Source organism: Engystomops pustulosus, chromosome 11 (genome assembly GCF_040894005.1).
Source record: "Engystomops pustulosus chromosome 11, aEngPut4.maternal, whole genome shotgun sequence".
NCBI classification, from domain to species: Eukaryota; Metazoa; Chordata; class Amphibia; order Anura; family Leptodactylidae; genus Engystomops; species Engystomops pustulosus.
Window position 1 is genome coordinate 11,377,862 of NC_092421.1, and position 16,190 is coordinate 11,394,051.

The window sequence follows — 16,190 nt, forward strand, 5'->3', positions numbered from 1 at the left end:
CCTAGCCTTTCTAGTGGCCTGGATGAAGCCAGGAGCCTGGAATACCCGAGTATTCAGCAGGTGGTGTGGGCAAGAAAAGGGAGGGAGAAGGTGATAGAATGGTTGCCCCCTGGGGCAACCCCAATGTGTAGATAAGCATCCCTGATGATGGAGGATGGGGAGCCCGTGATGTGGCACGTTGTGCAGTAACTTGCAGCTAACGGCAGGCAACGGCTTTAAACATCAGCAGAACTTCAGCTGGAAAGAGATATATGGTCGGAGTTTGGGTCCGCAGGAAGATGGTTGCTCACAGCCTGGATAATTGCTTCAGGCTGGGCTGGTAGTAGAAGGAGCAGAGTGGTGGATCTCTGTCCCAAGGAATGTCGGATGTTGTCGGAAACGAGCCGCCAGTGTTTTGCATTAAAGTAACGCAAAATACCGGCGGCTCGTTCCCGATCGCAGGCGTTTCCATGGAAACCCCCGATGAGATTGGGCCGCGGCCCGCCACAGTAAGTGTGGTTTGGTCTGTGTTTGCAAACGCAGCCAAAACGCAACGTGGAACAGCGCCCTTAGTGTTAGGTTTTGTAATGCATATATGGACTTAATACTTTAGATCCCATGGATTTGGATGGTTAGTATAATTGATTATAACCTATTATTGCACTTATAAAAGTTTTATCATGTCATTTATGTAATTGCACTGTGATCTATTATTATGTAAATATGCACTGAAAACCAATGTAGTTCATGAATTTATACTAATAAATTACACTTATTGTAATGAGGTGGAACTGTTTGGTCATGGGACCAACCTTTGTACGTGAATATGTTGCTTGAGGAAGGCTCAGTTGGAGATGAAATGTCAATACTGTTCACTCTGCAATAAAAAGGCCACTTTTTTATCACTTTTTTTCTCTTTATATTGTTGGAGAACTTGAAGTTTGGCCCTTATTGGCCTCTGCATCCACATTAATCAACTTTTAATTGTGCTGCTGGGATTTTCTATAAGTAGATAGAACTTTAGATGCCTGTGTGAATCAGGAATTGGCTGATAAGGGCGCTAGCATACACACTTGTCACATACTGGTAGATAGATATAGATCGATCGATTTATCATAATAAATGTTAAAAATCGGGCAGTAACTGACAGTAAAATGAAACAGACACTAATGGGGAAGATTTATTAGGACTTGTAAGACAGTTTTTTTGGCATACAACCTGATATAATCGCATTTACTTGTGTAAGACTAAACCAGAGACGTATCCGCAGCGCGAGACCACGCCAAAGACGTATCCGCAGCGCGAGACCACGCCAAAGACGTATCCGCAGCGCGAGACCACGCCAAAGACGTATCCGCAGCGCGAGACCACGCCAAAGACGTATCCGCAGCGCGAGACCACGCCAAAGACGTATCCGCAGCGCGAGACCACGCCAAAGACTTATCCGCAGCGCGAGACCACGCCAAAGACGTATCCGCATTCCTCCAGTGTAATAGTCAAACAAATCCTGACTGAATTCCTTGATTGCTTTCTCTCACTGTGGTCAGATGAATAATACACAAGCACAAGCCCATGCACACTGCAGCTACAGAGACTGATGATAAAGGAGCAATAACAGCTGAATATAGGGCTCCAGCACCATAAACGCAGGGACACATCCTGTTACCTGCGATAGGAGACAAAACCTGTTGAAGTAAAAAAAAAAAAACCTGGAAATCATTTGGAACGCAAAAGCCGGAAGTGCCCTGGAACGCACAGAAAGGAAAGCAGAACCCGGAAGTGAAATAGCAGCAGACCGGAACGTTTTTTAGTTTTCTTTTTTTTTTTCCTCCCTTTTGGACGCTATGTTCATGTTACAGATGGATGATAAAGGAAAGACGCTGCAGTCCGTGTGAATTACTCCAGCGGACCCCGGTATTTTTCTTCTCATTTACCTCTGTTACCATGGTGCACAGGAAGGGGAGAGGGTTTCAGGTTTGTGGTGTCCTTTGTTGTGTGGCCCCTGACACTTACAGGATGTACATACACCCAATCATTCCTCCTGTCATACACATTATAACAGTGTAACAAGTGTATAATACACATTATATCTGTATGTACAGATATAATATACATTATAACAGTGTAACACGTATATAAAACATACATGTATGTACAGATATAATATACATTATAACAGTGTAACACGTATATAAAACATACATGTATGTACAGATATAATATACATTATAACAGTGTAACACGTGTATAATACACATAACTGTATGTACAGATATAATACACATTATAACAGTGTAACACGTATATAAAACACATACCTGTATGTACAGATATAATACACATTATAACAGTGTAACACGTATATAAAACACATACCTGTATGTACAGATATAATACACATTATAACAGTGTAACACGTGTATACTACACATTATATCTGTATGTACAGATATAATATACATTATAACAGTGTAACACGTATATAATACACATAACTGTATGTACAGATATAATACACATTATAACAGTGTAACACGTGTATACTACACATTATATCTGTATGTACAGATATAATACACATTATAACAGTGTAACACGTATATAAAACATACATGTATGTACAGATATAATATACATTATAACAGTGTAACACGTATATAAAACACATACCTGTATGTACAGATACACATGACTGTACAGATATACACATAAAAGGGTAACACGTGTATATAATACACACTATAACTGTATGTACAGATATTATATACATTTTAAGGCTGAGCTCACATAACTGTCATATAAAGCGGATGATTAATAAACAGAATTAATCTGAATGTAATGGATGTCAGTTACTGTCCATATAACATCAATTATGACAAATTGTCAATCTACATCTCATGTCTATCTATCTGTGGCTCATTTCACAATACTGTTCCTTCCCTCTGTTAATAAAGGAAAGAATGGAGGATTAACAGAGGTTTGACGTATGAATAATTAATCCCATTGACATTAATGTAAATCTTATGTCATCCGTTATGTTTGGCTTAGGCAGGGATTTGTTATCTATGCGTTTTTTGGAGAGTAAAAATGAAGCAGGACTTATCCTTCGTTTGATAAAGACGCATGGATAATGGATCCAAGACTAATCTGACCATAACGGATGACATAAAATGTACATTGATGGTAATGGGATTAATTATTGATACATTAAACCTCCATTCTTTACTTTAACGGAGGTAAGTAACAGTTGTGTGAATTTAGCCTTTCTCTTCTATCCCTTGTATCTATCATCTATCTGACAAGAGTGAATACTAACACCCCCTATGTTCCCATCACACACAACCCACGCTAACATTTAGATTTCTATTGTATTACAAAGAGTGACAGGTTCTTTGGATTTCGTGTTATAGAATAAGAAAAATTACACAGTCAACAATATTTAAATGTAATACAAAAGTATATAAAGAGTTAAATATCAAAAATTATGCTCACAACACTGTCAACTTTCATTGATGATCATCTTCACGGGCTTATCAACTTACAACTCTGTCCAGCATCATTGATGACCTTCCGGCAGGTCGGGGTCTTCACGGACTATCACCAAGCAGTAGAATGACAGGTATTGACAGGTATCATCAGGTCTTGAGGCGTCCCACAAGTACCCAAGCAGTATAGCATCAGTCACTAGCTAGCTCTTAATTCTCTCAAATCCCACGCCAGGTGATAGTACGGAATTTTTATACCCCATGTCTGTGCGTCACCAAACTATATGGAAAAACATACGTATGTTTCTCTCATTATTCTCCTAATGGTATAGTTTCCTGAGACTGTAGAGTTAACAGCGGCTGTTCTAATTCACTGACAATATTCTGTAAAAGCATTTTCTCCTCATTCTGCTCCCTGCATTCTGTGAGCAAGATCCACCTCCTGCACACATTGGGGGTCATTTACTAAGGGCCCGATTCGCGTTTTCCCGACGTGTTACCCGAATATTTCCGATTTGCGCCGATTTTCCCTGTATTCCCCCGGGATTGTGGCGCATCGGCGCCGGCATGCACGCGACAGAAATCGGGGGGCGTGGCCGAACGAAAATCCGACGGATTTGGAAAAACCGCCGCATTTAAAAAAAAAAATTGTGGCACGGGACTCGCGCTTACCTTCACCAGGTATAGGCTCATGCATTCCGGCGTGCCTCGGCGGACTTCAGCACAGCCGTGACATCTGGTGGACGGCGGAGGAACTACCTTAGTGTATCGCCGGAAGACCCGAATCCACCGCACAGAACGCGCCGCTGGATCGCGAATGGGCCGGGTAAGTAAATCTGCCCCATTGTCTTTACTGATCCGCACTAAACACTGTACAACATCTACTGGGCCAGTTTTCACTTAATCCAGTAGTTTTAGCCCATTCCTTCACTAAAATTGAGTGACAGGTTCTTTGGATTTCGTGTTATAAGAAAAATTACACAGTCAACAATATTTAAAAGATTTATTGTAATACAAAAGTATATAAAGAGTTAAATATCAAAATATTATACTCACAACACTGTCAACTTTCATTGACAAGCCCGTGAAGATTTTGTGTGCCGGAGCTCATCAATGAAAGTTGACAGTGTTGTGAGTATAATATTTTGATATTTAACTCTTTATATACTTTTGTATTACCGTATTTTCCGGACTATAAGGCGCACTTAAAAGCCTTGGATTTCCTTGGAAATCCAAAGTGCGCCTTATAGTCCGGTGCGCCCTATATGAGGCAGCGGACCCTACTTACATAGGTCCCCGCTACCGGAGACAGCAGATCTCCAGCGGGAACTGCAGACCACGCGGCACGAACAACTTCTGCCGCGTGGTCTGCAGTTCCCGCTGGAGATCTGCTGTCTCCGGTAGCGGGGATCTATGTAAGTATTCTATTCTTTACCTCCCCCTCACCTTCCCCGCGTCTCGTCTCGGCGTCGTGTCTCGTCCCGTCGGGTCTCCGCCACGCCCCCGACCCTGCGCCTTATAGTCCGATGCGCCTTATATATGGAATTATATAGGCGCATCGGACTGTTGCGCCTTATATTCCGGTGCGCCTAATGGCCCGGAAAATACGGTACAATAAATCTTTTAAATATTGTTGACTGTGTAATTTTTCTTATTCCATAACACGAAATCCAAAGAACCTGTCACTCTTCGTAATACATCTATCTATCTCACATTTGTGTATAATCTTATCATTTATCTATATATGTATAGATTATCTATGTCTATATCTATCAAAAAAAAAAAACTGATGTGATAAAGTAGAAATGATAACATCTGTTATGCTGGCATTTTTTTTCTATCCAGTCAGCTAAGATTTTTTAATTTTTTTTTTTTTTTTAACTGTTTTGGAAAAATGAACCGATTGATTACCGTAACATAGACAGTTGTAGTAAATGACGCCCCTTATAATACATATTGTATAGACCAAGCCAACTATGTCCTGTTGTGCACCTATACTATGCATTTTATATAATGGAGTTGGTCCATAATACAGTTAGCTCATGCACATTGAAGCCAGTTATATCCCTGTCTCCATACTTGCAAACTTTGAGGAGGACGAAAGAGGGACAAAGAATGCCGTTCACACCTTACCCTGTATTCCACCTCCTCTTTATAATGTCACCTTTTCTGTTGGAACATCATGTCTCACACAACAGCGGCAGAGGATCAATGTTGCAGCAAGGGAGCTGATGGCTTCACCATTGCATTCAACTCTATCTATGTCAATAGAACAAAGATTGGATGCCTGCTATTCAGGGTGCCAACCCGGGGGCCCCCCATGTTGCTCCTAAGGAGGTCCCTTACCTGCAAGAGAATCTTAAAGAGTGTCTCATGTAATTCTGGAAAGAGAGAAAAAAAAAAGTATACTTGACTGACTTACCTGTGGTCTGCAGCTCGTGTGAGGCTAGCTCTTAGTTTTACGGGTCAGCCAGTCGGCTCACACACTTAGCTGTGGAAACCATGTGTGCTAGCCATGGAAGCAGTAGCTATCATACATCCAACAGTGGCCATCTATAAGGGTGTGAAGGAAACTGCGACGTTTCGGACCCCTGAAGGGTGTGCAAGGTCACTTAGTTATCCTTTTATACATACTCCCAGAAAGCACGAGTTCTGAGAGGCGCAGGAAGTGATTTAACAACTTCTTGATATGGCACAACAATAAATCGCAACCCTAAACTCAAGGAGCTGCCACCAGTTCTCTTTTAATATAAGCCCAGTCCGTAACAGGATTATATAGGGTGAGGAACCAACCCGGTAGCATGTATATAAGCGAAACTTGGATGAGGGGATTCGTGGATCGAGATAAAAGAGCGACACAGATTAGATTTTATATTTAATTGCCTTAAGGGCTCACTAGACAAAACAATATATACAGTAGAGATATACACAGTTACACACAGTACAAAATACAGGGTAGCACTACAAGTAACAGCATTTCAGTAAGTTTGTTACCTTGTGTGTGGCCTAATGGAACCCGATAGTGCTCACCTTAAGATCCTTCTCTGCTCATGATGTTAAAATGGTTCCCAGACAAAAGACAATGCAGTCTTAGAGGTGCCTGATTATATCAGGTGGAGTCACTCCACTGCCCACCCAACAGGAGGGGTCATGGGTCCCTCCTACCTGGTATTACAACCAGAGCCCTGGAGAAGCTTCTCAAGGGGAAGTCGTCGGATCATGGTTCTGGTATCGTTGGATTTGGGTGAATCCCTGGATCACATTGATCCCATACCGGACCCATTTGCTATGGTCCTATCCAGAGCTATTGATATCTCTGCACCCAAGGGTCCTAGAGCCCCAGGAATTGGACCATTGTGATCTCCTTAAGTTAACCAGTCCAAAATATATATTTGTCCTTGGGGTGAGATGGACCATAACTGTCCCTATTCAACCTATTGGTTTAAGAGGTTTTATGGCTCTTTGTCTGTTTGAAAATTGGGGGGGGGGGAGACAATTCCACTGCAGAGGTCCACTGAAGCTTGGACACCTGTTGTGTTAGGTAACACTAGCTGGCTCCATTAGGATAATTAATCTGAGGCTGGGGGAAAGTGGTGAACTTGAGTAGGATAAGGCCTCCCCTCCCCCTGGTCACATTTATCACAAAGGGTTCTTACTTTCCCTGGCTTCCATTCCCACTGTAGCAGGTGCCGGTTCTCCAACGCTTAGGAAGGGCTGACCAATGCGGTCAATTAGTAGCTGGTCACAGAATCTCTACTTGCCACTCATTGGCCTCAGAATTCCAGAAAACAATGAACTTTTTTCATTGTATTGTTTTTTTCTTAAAGGGGTATTCAAATCAGGGCTTACACATTTAATTCAATTGTGTACCCGTGTCAAGATTATTTCCCATAAATGCAGTCTTGTTGTCCCTTGGAAACCAGATAGCTGTCCTTGGATATGGCCACCGCTACAGTATGATACTGTATGACCACCAGGTTCAGAGTTCAAATTAATGTATATAGGAAATGCATTAACATCCAGATGGTAATAACCCTTTAAGGACTGCTACATTGATGTAATGCTCCCATTACTGAGCCAGGGATTTATCTTATTCACATCTCCATTATTATTATTGTCTGCTCCGGGGTCTCCTTTATTTATTGTGTAGTTCGGAAGCCATATGTATTGTCTGGTTTGGGGTCCGTGTTATTATGGTCTGTCTGAATGCGGCAATAGATATAATAACATCTTTTGGGTCCCTGTCAGGCTTTACTATCAACTGGACAAAGTGGACATCTGTAGTAATGCCCCTATCCCCACAGGTGTGTCCTAAACCCCTCACTGAGTATGGTCTCTCAGTGGTGTCGGTCTTTAAATATCTGGATGTCCAAATATCGGCAGACCCTACTGAATTCATTGCACTCAATATTCTACCCCTGATTAATACGTTTCAGACGAAAGTAAAGGACTTGTGTAAACTTCCCCTCACCGTGATCGGCCGCGCCAATCTCATTAAAATGGTCAGGATGCCACAATTGTTCTACTTCCTTCACAATTCTCCCATTTGGATCCTGGTAAGACTATTCCACAAGATTAATAGTATTTTTAGGGATCTGCTTTGGAAAAAAAGGCTTGCCACCCTGCAGAGATCTAAGGAAGAAGGGGGTCTGTCACTACCAAATCCGTGGCTGTACTTCATGGCAGCTCAGCTGCAACATCTCCGGGATGGGGAGACATGGCTGGGGGACTATCCTCACAGAAAGTGCTTCGACATATTTTGAATGCGGGTAATTTATTGGACGCACTGGAAGGGGGCTCATTCAAATCTGTAGGTTTGGAGTTAGTAACACTGCAATGCATAGACAAACTGTCCAATGTCCAATACCCTGAACTTGGCAAGCTCACTCCGTTTCCTCAGTGGATAAGCAAGGGAATTGCCACTATGGCTCAATTATATGAGGACACTACACTGAAGTCCTTTGAGCAATTACGCTCTGAGCAGGGGCGTAACTACAGTGGTAGCCGCTATGGGGCCCGCAGTGTCTGGGGCCCTGTCATCTGACGTGACACTTAAGAATGGAGGATATGCACCATTATATATGTATAATGCTGATGTATACATTCTGTAAATGTGCGTGTATCTGTGATGTGTATATGCTGTACATATATATGGTGTATGGTGTGTGTATATACTGTATGTGATGTGTATATGCTGTACATATATATGGTGTATGGTGTGTGTATATACTGTATGTGATGTGTATATGCTCTATGTGTGTGCAAGTGTATAAGTGTGTGTATGAGTGAAGAACTGTATGTTTATGTATATAGGTCTATAAATGTGTGTAAAAATATGAGTGTAACATGTACATTTTTAAGGGGGCCCCATTCAGTTCAACCTTCCGCACTCATGTTTTTACCAATTTCTTCAAGTTAGGCATGCAATAACCCAACAAGAACGCTCCCAACCAATTAAGAAGTCAGGCCACAACATAGTAGTGGATATGATAACTAAAGCGGGGGATACGCGGGGTATAATCGCAGTTAACTACTCGTATGTACGGGACGCCCATATAAAAAAATTCCCTACAGAATTAAAATCTAAGTGGGAGAAAGATGTGGGAACCATTACAGAAGATCAGTGGCAAGAGATTTTAGAACCCAGAGGGTCGGTTAGCGAGGCGCAGAGATTATCCAATTTATATCTGCTGCATAGAGTTTATTTGACCCCCGTCAGGTTGTTCAAAATGGGATATAGAGGTAATGATTGCTGCCCCAGATGCGACGGATCTGGTGCAGATCTGATCCACCTGATGTGGAGCTGCCCCAGATTACGTCGCTATTGGAAAGAGGTTCTGGATCTGATTGATCGGACTTACTCCACAGTTATCACACGTAATCCTTTTACAGACGGTCCCCTACTTAAGGACACTCGACTTACAGACAATCCATAGTTACAGACAGACCCCACTGACCTTTGGTGAAGTCCCTGGATGTTACTATAGTCCCAGACTGCAATGATCAGCTGTAAGGTGTCTGTAATGAAGCTTTATTGATAATCCTTGGTCCCATTACAGCAAAAAATGTTTAAACTCCAATTGTCACTGGGACAAAAAATTTTTTGTCTGGATCTACAATTATAAAATATACAGTTTCGACTTACATACAAATTCAACTTAAGAACAAACCTCCGGACCCTATCTTGTACGTAACCCGGGGACTGCCTGTATATGTATCTTAGGGTGAAGACACACGTGGCGTTTTTAGGCCGTTTTTGGGCCATTTTTAGTTGAGCAAATTCGGAAAAACTGACAAAAACACATGCGTTTTCAAAAACCGGATGCGTTTTTCACGATCTGAAAACGCACTAACTAAAAACGGCCTAAAAACGCCACGTGTGTCTTCACCCTCAGGTTGTGTGTCTGGACTGCAACGGTCTGAGAGTCATAGATTGGCAGTGCTGCGACTGCTACATATAGCTAAGAAACGTATTGCTTTCCACTGGAAAGATACGGAGCCTCCACGAGTTTCAGAATTTATATCTAGGGCCAATCTTTTACTAAGACTAGATAAATTTGTCTACCTAAAGTGAAATTAAATGAAGAAATTTGATACTATATGGGGCCCATGGCTTGATGCCCCAGGATTAGCTCCTCTAAGTCTTACTAGAGACAGAATAATTAGTGGTAATGTAAGATAATTGTTCTCACCACTCTACTAAAAAAAACATGGCAGAGAATGGGGCACATTTACTAAGGGTCCTGCGGCCGCCATTCAGTCGGGTTTTCCCCAATATTTCCGATTTGTGCCGTTTTGTGTTGAATTGGCCCGGGTTTTAGCGCACGCGATCGGATTGTGGCGCATCGGCGCCGCAACAGAAATCGGGAGGCGTGGCCGTTGGACAACCTGATGGATTCGGACCATCCGCAGAATTTAAAAAAAAATTATTGTGTCGCAAGATCAAGCACTCACATGCACCGGGAAGAAGAAGGTGAACTCCGGCGGACCGGAATCGGACGACGCGCCGCGGGATCGCAACTGGATCGGGTAAGTAAATGTGCCCCAATGTATGCAAAGGTCTATGACTCTCCGACAATCAGTAATTGGTGCTATATCACTACTGTTTGCTCTATATCTGTATATATCATTGCTTGATCTAATGTATACGGTTTAATATATGTAGCCTACAAGGATTAAAGGTATCTTGGATGGACTCTCTCTCGAAACCTATATACCCATACAGAAGAGCATTGGCTATGAGTAATATGAGTATACCTGTAATGCATTAAAGCATTGACATTCTACCCACCAAGTAGAGGGGTGGGGGGAAGGATTTGGGGCCTTTTTTTCTTTTTCTTTTAGTTTACTGTTTATATTGTTTAAATGTGAAAAATGGAAAACTATTGTTTGGTTTTCACTAAAAACTTTATTTGATAAAAAAAAAGTCGCCAAATTTGCGCTGCTTTCCAACACAATTTTGGCGCGTTGGGAATTAATGTCCTGCGAGACAGAAAAAGCAGTCATAAGGAGTCACATAATGATAAATTACCCTCCATTGTCTATCGTAGACAGAAAATTTATAGATAGAAATAGAAATGATTTACATTGGGCCAGCTATATGGCCATGACTCACCTATACATATAGCTAGAGACCATTATATCCACTACATTGACTTGATATTTTTCTCTTTTTTTTTTTCCCCAGAAAGGCAGAGCAGTAATTATACATGACGGAGGGGTCCTGTATGGATCACAAGTCTTTCCCTGGGAAAATGGAGAAGGGCAGAATTTACATGGTGGAAAGGATATTTAATATTACCCTGGAGATCATCTGTCTGCTGACTGGAGAGGTGGGTGATGTGTTTGGTAGACCTTAGAAACATACAGTATATGAATTACAGATGTTAATAGTCCTGCGGTGGTCCACAACTGTCAGGCCACGGCCAAAGAACTTAAACTTAAAGGGCACCTACCACCACAATTCTACCTATAAAGGTAGAAGGGGGTGGTAGGTGGATGAATGGGATGTGAGGATAGCCCTTTTTTGGGCTAATCCTCATGTCCCAGCTTTCTTTTAGAAAACTTTAATCTTTAAAAAATTTTTAAGAGGCCCCAGTAGCCTCTTTTCTCCGCCTACCATTTCATCTTCGGCGTGCAGCTCCTCGTAGCTGCGCGCCCTCATCCGAGTCCCCGGCATCAGCGGCGTTCTGCGCATGCGCAGTAGCTCCGGCCCCTGAGCTGCGGCCACGCAGGCCTGCGTTCTGCTATGAGGAGCTGTGCGCCGAAGATGAAATGGTAGGAGGAGAAAAGAGACTACTGGAGCGTGGAGTAGCCGCGACGTGTAACCTCATGTCCCAGTAGCCGTTTAAAAAAAATGTACATATACGCAGATTAAAGTTTTCTAAAAGATAGCCAGGACGTGAGGATTAGCCCAAAAAAGTTCTATCCTCACATCCCATTCATCCACCTACCACCCGATCTACCTTTATAGGTTGAATCGTGGTGGCAGGTTACCTTTACTAAAAAAAAAAAGAAAAAACAACTCTATACTTACCTCCGCCTTTTTCTCTTCCTGGCAAAGCAGGCAAAGGCCCATCTATACGCCCTGTGCTGGGGTACGCCCTCTGCCCGCTTTGCCAGGAAGAGCTTTTTCTTTTTAAGAAAACTGCTGTAAACATTTCATTAGTGAGGAGGGGCGGGGGCTCTGATGTAGACATTTCATTTGCAAGGTGGGCTCCGTTGTGGATATTTCATTAATTAAGGGAGGCTGCTGCTGAACATTTTATTTGACACAGTGGAGCGCAGTAGAGGACCAGGGAGCAAAAGAGGACTTCTCAACTTCACTCAGCGCTAGCTGCCTTCTGCACCGATGAACACTTCCATCAGGTATGGAAGCAATCATCATACTCATCATACTCAGTAGGGTGTGGTCCGCAATTCATGGCTTAACAGACCACATTTGGCATCCTATTCTAGGCTTTGGCTGCACTTTATGTACATGCTCAGTGGTGAAGCTCCTGTGCTACAGGTCAGAGTAATAAGGCACTGGAAAGGTTTCCTGCTCTCATGTTAGAGCTGCTAGACTGATGAGAAACCCGGGGCTGCAGAGTCTTGGAGTTTTGGTGGAGCTGGATTCGGAGTCGGTGACCATTTTGGGGGAGCTGGAGTTGGGGAAATTGAGAAGTTGGAAACTTGGCTTACTGATTCCACAGCCCTGATTAATGTAACCCTTCAATCTAGGTCAGACACTACATCTTTCCAATACTTAAAAGTGGTAAATTTATTCCTAAAATTGTGATTTTCAGGTGTTTTTTTTTTAAGTCTCAAGTATGATTCTTCCACAAAAACCCTGTACAATATAACCTAGCCCAAATCTAACATGTTTTTTCTGTGCTTTCAATTTCTAGGACTGTAGAGTTGTAAATATGTGCGGTGAACCTGTGACAATTAGCAGCAAATCCCCTTTGACAAGAGGATGGAACAGGATCCAGAAATCCATTATGATGTTAGATGTCGGGAACAATGATCAGAAGATCCTAGACCTGACCTATAAGATAATAGAGCTGCTGAGCGGAGAGGTGAGCGCTGCAGGGAATGCTGGGACATTATACAAGGGGTGATGTGTCTGGGTGATGACTGTATCATTGTGTGTCGCAGGTCCCTATAAGGTGTCAGGATGTCACCATCTATTTCTCCCTTGAGGAGTGGGACTACATAGAAGGACACAAGGACCAGTACCAGGACATCATGATGGAGCACTGCCACTTTCTCACATCACAGGGTACGAAAGGAACAAGTCAATCGAATGATGCTGAATAATTTTCATGAATTGACTTGCTGATTTGATATGAGGGATTCTGGGAAATATGGAAATATGTTTTCCAGGATGTGATAAGGAAACATTGCCTCTTAACTTCCTTGTAAGGCAGCCCCCTTGGCATAAAGCATGACTTTCAAGAAGCCTAATGACATGATGTGGGATTAGCCAGCGCGGTTTCCATTTGTTTGCATATTGTCAGCACAGTGTAGGGATCTGGTTTAGCTGAGTGACAGGCTTATGACTAGGCTCCCCCAACCATCATAACAGCAGTGACAGGAGGATTTCCCTGCCATCTGGAGAAAAAGTCTCTGCTTTACCATTCCATTTCCATTCAGCGGCCAGCTTTCTTGTGGTCAAGGGATGGAAATAAGCCTCTTTTTTGTTTAAAGTGTTGTTGGAATTCTGCTCCACATGTGACTCTTAGTGGACGGAACATGGGGGGGGGGGGGGTATTTAGTCTCACATCCGGAGCTCATACCCACACTTACTAACAGGCCACAGCTTACTAACACTTACTAGCAAGCCACAGCTCTCTAAGCAGACACTTCATGATTCCTCTAGTGCTGTGAGATACTGTGTGATGAAAATGTGGTTAGATTATGAGGGTCCAGAGTTTATCAACACTTTTATTTGGCTTCTGAACATTCTACTGGTATCTGGCACATAGAAAGATAGAGATGACACCGTTCAGAGATGATGAGATCCATGAGATTGCCTATTACACATGACATTCTCGGCTCTGAAAACTCAGCTATAACACACACAGAGTCAGCTCTGCTATATGCCTCCCTCCTGGATAAAGACCTACTCGACAAGCTACAGGCATGATAAAGTCTCTGCACACTGCTTCTTGCTGGCAGGAAGTGACTGTGTCTGAGCTGATCTTGTAATGCATTGGGGGAGGGGCAGGAGGCAGAAATCACTGCAGTGTGCAGACAAGTGAAGCTATTGATTAGAAGAATCCGATCATAGTCAGAAGATTCATGGTCATATACAGGGACAACCAAAACTGTATACAGCAGGACTGATAGACACAGGTTGGAATTATATCTGTGAAATGCTGCATTTTTGTTAATAACTGTGAATAAGAGAATGAGTACTTATCCTGTACATATGAATACTTATCCTGAGTACATATAAGAATCTTGTCTTCATGGGAATACACATTTAAGGTTCTGATTAGCTGTAAAAAAAAACACTACTTCCAGCAACATATTCCACATCCAAAGCTGGACTTGTATTCAACGTTGTGCTTTATATTTTATTTTTAGATTTATCAGAAGACAGAAGCAAAGAGAAACTGGCTTCTCCAAGAAATCTAAACTTGACAACCAGCAACGTTTATGAAACCTCACAGTATCCATCCACTCAGATCCAAGATCCCAAAACTTTCTTGGATGATACAGGAAATTTATCAGATGATAACATTTATATCCAACATCCGACAATTCACATAAAAGAGGAATCTGCCTCAGGGGACGACGGAGATGCTAAAGATATAGACATTTACGCTGACAATATTCAGCTCTATCCATCCATTTACGTTAAGGAGGAATCAACCTCTTGTGAGGAAGGAAATGTCACTGATAATGACATCTACACAGAGCAGACGCATTATTCCTCCAATGACCAAGCTGCGGACACCTTAGACGGCGAGTACCGCAGCTATTACCACAACAGTCTAGATCTCCATAAAACTGATGCTACACAAGAAGAACCGTCCTCCATTATTTGTTCTGAATGCGGGGAAAGTTTCTCCACCGACTCAATGCTTGTTCTTCATCAAAGAATACACGGAAGGAGACAGATACATTCCTGTCCAGAATGCGGGATGTGTTTTACTAGCAGCACGTACCTCAGCCGTCACGTACGCTCCCATACTATCGAGAAGCCATTTGCTTGTTCAGAGTGCGGGAAACGCTTTGCCAGCAATGAAGATTGCGCGAAGCACGAGACCGCGCACACAGTCAGGAGACCTTACATCTGCAACGTATGCGGAAAGTATTTTTCAAACAACTCAAACCGCGTCAGACACCAGAAAATACACACGGACGAAAAACCGTTTTCTTGCAACGAGTGTGGGAAGAGCTTCAGACGCAAGACGCACCTTACTATACATAGGAGGGTTCACACAGGAGAAAAGCCATTTCATTGCCCACAATGTGGCAAGTGTTTCAGCTGTAGTGCCCACCTCGCTGCTCATCGCCGTATACATCGGAGAGAAGCTGTATTTCTAGGGTGAAATGGAGATTTTGTTGTGTTCCTCTTTTTAATTTAAAGTAGTTTACGTGTTGTGATATTTAAAGGAAACCTACCACTTCCGATGGAGGTTATAAGCTTTAAATGCCGTGCACCAGCTCAGGGTGCGCTGGTGTCGGCGCTTATTGTCGTTATGTTTTTAAACCGTTATAAAGCATTTAAACGCTTTAGTAATCTTTATATAGGAAGTGGCTGCACCGCACCGTGGTCTGCGCTCGGCGCACCATGCGCGCTACCACTTCGTGTGCCTGAATAGGAAGTGGTCGCGCACGGTGCGCCGAGTGCGGACCACGGTGCGGTGACGCCACTTCCTATATAAAGATTACTAAAGCGTTTAAACGCTTTATATGGGTTTAAAAACAACGAAAATAAGTGCCGGCACCAGCTCACCCTGAACTGGTGCACGGCATTTGCAGCTTATAACCTCCATCGGAAGTGGTAGGTTTCCTTTAAGGACTGTAAAATCACAAAGTTTGTAGTTGTGGCAGCCAGTTTACTTCATGTGTGATATTACTTAAATATTATTCATGAGATTTTTTATTATTTGTCAATGAACCTACTCTGTTCATGCAGATGGATAAAGTTTAGATTAAAGGGAAAGTCCACTATCTGCAAATAATTGATATTGCTTGTGCAATAAAAAGTTCACCAATTTTCCAATATAC

At 42.6% G+C, this 16,190-nt stretch overlaps 1 protein-coding gene across 3 annotated transcripts; it reads left to right on the forward strand.

Moving 5' to 3' along the window:
* Window positions 1–1,740: 1,740 nt before the first annotated feature.
* Window positions 1,741–15,600, forward strand: LOC140106107 (gastrula zinc finger protein XlCGF66.1-like). Of its 3 annotated transcripts, none has more exons than XM_072130344.1 (5): window positions 1,741–1,893; window positions 11,152–11,296; window positions 12,854–13,024; window positions 13,104–13,227; window positions 14,538–15,600. In XM_072130344.1, the coding sequence occupies exons 2-5, from the start codon at window positions 11,174–11,176 to the stop codon at window positions 15,506–15,508; spliced, it is 1,389 nt and encodes a 462-aa protein (XP_071986445.1). In that variant the 5' UTR covers window positions 1,741–1,893; window positions 11,152–11,173; the 3' UTR covers window positions 15,509–15,600. The 3 variants fall into 3 exon arrangements, with proteins under 3 accessions (XP_071986445.1, XP_071986447.1, XP_071986446.1); XM_072130346.1 differs by having other exon boundaries at window positions 1,757–1,893; window positions 11,156–11,296; XM_072130345.1 differs by having other exon boundaries at window positions 1,758–1,953.
* Window positions 15,601–16,190: the final 590 nt, after the last annotated feature.